General features: G+C 32.2%; 1 protein-coding gene across 12 annotated transcripts in view; it reads right to left on the reverse strand.

Moving 5' to 3' along the window:
* gro (TLE family member transcriptional corepressor groucho) overlaps window positions 1-7,500 on the reverse strand; it is a 101,658-nt gene that overhangs the window by 89,489 nt on the left and 4,669 nt on the right. For 11 of the 12 annotated variants that reach the window (XM_035864622.2, XM_035864623.2, XM_035864614.2 and 8 more), the window contains exon 2: window positions 2,381-3,228. In XM_035864622.2, the coding sequence (XP_035720515.1) occupies window positions 2,381-2,416 (36 nt within the window). In that variant the 5' untranslated portion in view covers window positions 2,417-3,228. The remainder of the gene's footprint in view (window positions 1-2,380; window positions 3,229-7,500) is intronic. The other variant, XM_035864610.2, reaches the window with a different exon arrangement.

Here is a 7,500-nt window from a genome sequence, read left to right on the forward strand (position 1 = left end):
AGCTGATGAGAACACCCACGTTTAACAAAAGAAAAAAAGAGAGAGAAAAAGAGAGGGGAGAGAGAGAGAGAGAGGTAAAGACAGACAAATAAACGTTCAAGTATATCGTCAATGGTGACTTCTACGAACGGCAATTGTTGTACGTTGACTTATGCCTCTATAAATAATCTTCACAATTTCTTCTAACGGGGTCCTCTCTCTCTCTCTCTCTCTCTCTCTCTCTCTCTCTCTCTCTCTCTCTCTCTCTCTCTCTCTGTGTGTGTGTGTGTGTGTGTGTGTGTGTGTGTGTGTACGTGTTCATGTTCATGTATGTGTGTGCGTGTGTCAGCAAACTCAAATGGTGATCTTGTCACGATGTAGAGGACTTTGAGGTTATCCGACGCGTGAAATTACTATGATGCAAAGGAGAGAGAGAGAGAGAGAGAGAGAGAGAGAGAGAGAGAGAGAGAGAGAGAAATAGAGGGAGAAATGAAAAAGGATGCAAAAAATTCTACCCTTTTTGAATGAATAAAATAACTCGTGTTAAAGGAACCTTTCGTCTTCTTATCGTACTACATCCTCTTCCGCCCTCACCCCATCCACAACCCCATCGATCCCTCATCCCAGTGATTTCTATGTCTCTATTAAGCAATCAAAAAAATTTTTTGATCTCTTTTTTCAGTTTCTTTTATTTTTTTTTTTTTTTTTCGTTTACAAGATCCTACGAGTAAATAAATTCGAGTATTTACACGCGTTTGGCCATTAAACGCGTATATGTAAAATACAGAGTGGTTCGAAATACGAAGTAACTTTTTCGAAGATAAACTTTTTTAATGCGTCGACTAATTAAAAACGTTCCCATTAGAAGTGTGAAACGAGAGAGACCAATTTTTTTTTGTTTTGTTTTTTTAATGTATCTACGTACCTACAGGCGTACATAGGTATGCGTATAAATACTTCGTGTAACGAAATTTTTAGGAAACATTTAAATATATATATATATATATATATATATATATATATATATATATATAGAGAGAGAGAGAGAGAGAGAGAGAGAGAGAGAGAGTGGTTGAAAAAAAGAAGAAAAATGAAAAAGAAAGAGTAGAGATATAATTTTAGTACAAAAAAAAAACGAAAAAAAGAAGAAAAAAAAGAGAGAGAGAAAGAAAAAAAGAAAAAAAGGAACAAGGAAAGGGTCGGAAGAGTTTTATGAGTTGAGTTTAAACGAGTAGCACAAAGATGACGTCACGTAGGAAAGAAAACAGTTAAGAGAAGACAAAGACGAAATAGAAAAAAAAAAAGAAGAAGAAGAAGAAGAAAAGAGAAAAAAGATTTTGCTACAGCAAAGAGTTGTCAGCAGAGTATAACATCTGATACTACATCCATTACATAAATGTGATCGATTTCTCGTTTGATTTATATCAAATAAATATAGAACGGATTATAAATGAATATATATAAAAACTAAATAAATATTTGTTTATTTCATAAATAATAATATATTTGATAAATAATATTATAGTTATTTGAAAGATATGTTACGTTCATTTAAAGTTCTTTAATAGTCCATCTAAAGTTCACTTAAAGTCTTAAAACATTGTTGGCCCGTCAAGATTATATCTGTGCTTGTTGTACATGCACGCAACTGTATGTAATTATTGAAATATAAAATTGTGCAAGAAAATTGCATTATTATAACATTGTTCATTTGTTTTGTATAATTTTATCTATATACCTTGATGTATTATCAATACTCTCGAATTTTTAATATTTTAATATAATATAAACAACGATATGAAAATTTTATTAGAAATACACGCAGTCGACGGAACTTCCTTTTTTTTTTTCTTCTTCTTCTTCTTCTTCTTTTATTCATATAACAGACGGTCAACAATGTGTTTTTAACGAATGAAAAAGAATTTTGTCGACTGACCATGGGTCGTCATCTTAAATCATAATATATCCGCCTTACTTTTAGTCATCTTTAATAATAGAACAAAAGGGTCAAAATGACACAATAATACCAGATAAATATTATGTTTAGAACGATTAAAAGATCAAGCATATTGTATCTATTGTGCACCGTAAACATGGCCCATCATTCCTGGCATTATAAATGTGTAAATGTACCTAATAAAGCGTCGAGGAAGAAAAAAAAAATCAATTCACAGTTCTCCCGGCTAACTTTTTTCTTTGTTTCTTTTTTATTTTTATATTTCTCTTTTTTTTTCCACTATCGTTGACACGATTGATGTTACAAAACAAATTTGGAGTAGCGATCTCTTGTGATACTCTAATTTGTTTTGAACAGTTTAGATACACTGCATACATACATACATACATACATACATACATACATACATGCACATATAATAAATAAGGATAAAGAAATACTTACGGGAGCGGCTGGGTGTCTCGCCGGCGCGGGGTACATCTTAATTGTTCTCGGCTAATTTTTCACAAGTCACACGTTTACGAAGTGTCCCTCTTCTATGGTCACTTCATGTGCTCCATTATCCAGTTCGAATCCTCCTAACATCATCTTGAAAATCATCAATGAATTCCATTAGCTATTTCGTTCCTTTATACTCTTCCTGATTCTATTCCTTCAACTTTTTTCTTCTTCTTTTTCTTCTTCTTTTCCACTTCCTTCTTCCTCCACCAGCTTCTCCTTCTCCTTTCTAATATCAACTAGATTTTCTCTTTTAGTCTCGATAGATCGTTAAAACGCAACACAATACATTATACCTCTCTCTCTTTTTCGGATATATAAGCTTCTTCTTCTTCTTCTCTTTTTTTACTCCTCCTCTTCCACCTCCTCTTTCTCCACCTCCTCTTTCTCCACCACCTCTTCCTCCTTCTCTTTTTAACTCGCGATACGCTGTAATAAAATATCTCACTCTTATAAAACACTCCGTGTCTTTGATATTTCTCTTTCTCTATTCACGCTTTTATTTTCCTTCCTTCTCCCTTTCTTTCTTTCTTTCTTTCTTTCTTCCTTCCTTTTTTCCTTTTCTTCTTCCTTTTGGTCCTTCACGAAAACTTTTAACTTACGTTGCACTGCCTTCTTTTCTCCTCGATGGCAAGAAATAAATCACAACGTCGTTGCTCCCTCCCTCACCCTCACCCTCACCCTCACCCTCTTCCTCTCCTTTCTCTTCTTCCCTCTTCCTCGTTTTCCCCTTTTCTCTCGCACTATCCTCGTAATCCCAAGTTTTCGAGAGTAGTCACCTAACTGTCGGATAACTTTCAATTAAAAGAGACATTATTTTTTTATCTGATCTACTTACTCCTGACCAATTCTTTTTTTGTTTCTTTTCTTTCCTTTTTCTTTTTCTTTTTCTTTTAATCATCGCATTGCCAAGGTGTATGAAAGAAGGGGATGGAAAAAAAAAAAAAACAAAAGGAAAATACAGAAATATAAATAAATAGATTCGTACCGTTCCGAGATGTTTTTTGAACGGGATAATAAAATCCCTATTATCGATTATTTCTTAATCGATACGCTGGAAAAAAAAAAAAAAAAGAAACTTGAATCGTGGAAAAACTAAGTATTTATATTGAAATGATCGATGTAACAAATTAAACGATAGAATATATAAAACGAGTTATCATTAAACGATGTTAAATCGATTCGATCGATCGATTCGTCATTCGATTTACTAGTGAATATAATACTCATACCTTACTACCTTCAAAAGCATTTATTCTAATCTCCGAGCCGTCTTTCTAGCGAGTTGGGATTGAAGTGGAAAAGAAGAGAAATAAAAAAAAAGAAAGAAAAAGAGATGGAGAGACAGAGAAAGAAAGAGAGAGAGAAAGAGAGAGAGAGAGAAAGAGAAAGAGAAAATAAGTAATATCGAACGACAAGAAATTTTTTTTGCGTAGATATCGAAAATCTCTCAATTAAATATTTAAATATTATCTTTAAATATTAAAATGCTCTCTTTCTCTCTCTCTCTCTCTCTCTCTCTCTCTCTCTCTCTCGCGCGCGCGCGCGCGCACGAAATCACGAAGTCGACGGAAATTATGGTCAAATTTGCGGTGAAAAAAATGTAATAAAAAGTTTGGAGTATACGAGCGCACGCGAGGGAAAGAGAGAGAGAGAGAGAGAAAGAGAGAAAGAAAGATAAAGAGAGACAGAGACAGACAGAGGGAAAGAGAGAGAGAGAGAGAGAGTGAACTTTCGCCCATACACATAGCCGCTATTATTGTTATCCGTTCTCGCGCTTTTAACGGAGCGCCATTACATATACATGACGCGTCATTACAAGCTCTTTGTAACCGGGAGCGATGTTTCGTGTAACTCGAAAATGGGGTCATGTAACTCCGTTAACATTCCATTCTCCGCGAATAACGCATTTCGGCTCGAGCGACACGTAATAGCGGCTAGTACTGGCGTGAAAAAAAAAAAAAGAAAAAAAAAAGAAAGAAAGAAAAAAGAAAAAAATGAAAGAAAAAAAAAGGAAAAGAGAAAAAAAAGAGGAAAAAAAACGAAAAGAAAAAGAAAGGAAAAAGAAAGAAAATAGAACAGAACGGAATATAACGTTGAAAGGAAAAGAGAAGAAAATAAAAGACAAATACAAAATTTTAAAAGATAAAAACAGAAACAGTAAAATAAATTGAAAGAAAAAAATGAAAGAAAAAAAAGAAAAAGAAAAAAAAAAAAAAAGAAGAAAATGAAAAAGACAAGGAAAAAGAACGAAAGAAAAAGTATTCACGATAATAAACTCGAACGCGTTTTACTATCGATCCGAGATAAGTATCTGTGAAAATATCGTAGAGTTCATTGTATATAGTATATACAACACACTAGAAAGCTTTTTCTTCTCTCTCCTTCTACCCCTCTCTCTCACCCTCTTTCTCCCTCTCCCTCTCTCTCTCTTTCTCTCTCTCTCTCCTTCTTTCTCTCTTTCTATCTATTTCGATTTCTCTATATTTTTTTCTTTATCAGTATATACTTTTACCATCCGTTTATATGTATGCATATACATACATATGTTTACATATTATGTTATTATCATACATTGCATGAGTATACATATATATATATATATATATATATATATATATATTTACGCGTAAACTTCTCTTCCTGCTTGCACAATAAAATAGATAATCGTTATCGTAATAACCGGGAAGAATCGCTATCGAACGTTTAACGCGAGTAACGCGCGATGACCGTCAAGATAAAATCGATACGTGTCTTTCCGCGCATATATTGCATACGTGTAACGCAGTTATCTTTTATCTTTAATCTGGTAAGTGGCTAATTTGTGAAACAAGTATGAACGAGAATAATATGTACATATGTACTTATAAGAATAAGTGCGCGCGATTGGAGATAAATAAGAAAAAGAAGAACGAAAAAAAAAAAAAAAAAAAAAAAAAAAATCATAAAAGAGAAAGGAAAAGAAAAGAAAATGATAGATAATCCCTGATACAACAAAAAAATATATATATATACATATATGTCCTCTTCAAACGATTCTAATTAAATGAATTCTTTCTCTCTTTCTCTTTCTCTCCCTCTCTCTCTCTCTCTCTCCCCTCTTTAACGTTATCTTCATAACATAACATCGTAAGTATAAATTACTTATAATATATCGTAAGTTTCGTATTGGATATGTTTTTCTTTAAAAAAAAAAAAAAAAAAAAAAAAAAAAAAACAAGATAAACAGAATAAAAAACAAGATAAAAAACAAAATAAAAATGAATAACATAGTGTTCTCATTATATCAATTAAAAAATAAAATAAAAAAGAAAAAAGGGAGAGGAAAAGAAAGAAAAAAAGAAAAAAGAGAAACTAATGTATTCTTCCTCATACCGATCGAGAGAAATCGAATCGATCCGTTGACGATGGCGAGGGGCAACACTCAGGGACAGACACAATACTGGGGGACGAACGAGTCACGAAGAAAGTTATCGCGAATCTCGTATAATCGCTTTCGAGATCCTTAACCACGCGATCCTCGTGATTTCTTTCCCCCCCCCCCCCGTCACAACCCACCCTTTTCTTTTTTCTTTCTTTCTTTTTTTTTTTGATCGTTATCGCAACGAGTGAGCACGGGGGTACGCGCTTACGACTTTTTAAAGGATTCTCCACACCGTACAACGGCTATTAGGACGAAAACGCGCCGCGTTAATTAACGATCGAAAGTTACGTACGTCTATTCTCACCTCTTCGTGATTTTTTTTCTCTCTTCTTTTTTCTATATTTTTCTTTTTTTTTTAATATTTTTTAATTCCTTCTTTCTCTTTTTTTTTTTTTTATTTTATTTTTTTTCCCCCTTTTTTAATGCGACTTAACACGATCATAATCTCTGGTGTACCGGCAAATGTTTATAAGTCGAATTTTAATAAAATTAAAAATTTAATAAACACGTTAATATATTATTACACATCGCTGTCCTTTACTAATGATATGCAGCATTATATATTTTGTAAATCCAATTGGACAAAACATACTTTATCCATCTTTATAAATCTCTTTAAAGTCTAATACCCGATCTTATATTATATATAAATTACACTTTAAGTATTAGATACAATTTATAAGTGCTTCTCTATGAAACTAATTATATTGGCACTTATACTCTATTACTTGCCCATCAGAGATATATAAACTACACGTGTCGGATAAACAACAACGATTATATACACACGTGTGCACACATATACGTGGTGCGTGAGCGCGAATGTACGTGCACGTGCACATATATTCTTTATCTATCCTATCTGCTTATCTATCTACCTAACTATCTATCTATCTATCAGCTTATCAATTTATCTATATATCTATTTATTTATGTATTTAATTCGTAAGACACAAATTACGATTTCGATCACGTATCGAATACCTGAGTGGTCGTAAATCGTTATATAGTTTTCGATCGATTCATCATTGTACATTACTTTTTTTTTTTTTTTTTTATCAAACTCTCTGAAGTCAAACGTAATCTTCCTCTTATATGTTATTTTCGTAATATCGGATTTCTTACTTTAAATGATCAATTAACAATTGTCCAATGAAAATTTAAATGTCATTATTTCAGAAAAAAAAAAAAAAAAAAAAAAAAACACGAATTTTTTCCTCCTTTTTCTTTCTTTTACTTTCCTTTTTTTTATCTTTGATAAACGCTAATCATTAAAATTAACATTTTTCCGCACGAATATCTGATCTCACCCAACGCAGTTACAATTATATATGCTACAAGTGTTTACCTTTCAATTAACGGCAAATTATTAAATATGTATGAATATACATATGGCTCAAATGATGTAATAATATTTGTATAATTAAATAAATTTGTTTTACTCGATCCGCCCGCTATATAATAACTACGGATAATCGTTTCGACTAATGTGTTATCTTTATATTTGGAGGGAAAAAAAAAAAAAGAAATACAATCACAAAGAATTAACTTATTATAATGCTTGTTAATTCAAAATCGCATAATAACAAATCTATATCTTTGAAGTTCGATTTTATTTCATCGATAAAAAATTAATTGTTAC

The sequence above is a fragment of the Vespa mandarinia genome, chromosome 6, assembly GCF_050613455.1.
Source record: "Vespa mandarinia isolate Hongniang chromosome 6, ASM5061345v1, whole genome shotgun sequence".
In the NCBI taxonomy this organism is placed as follows: domain Eukaryota; kingdom Metazoa; phylum Arthropoda; class Insecta; order Hymenoptera; family Vespidae; genus Vespa; species Vespa mandarinia.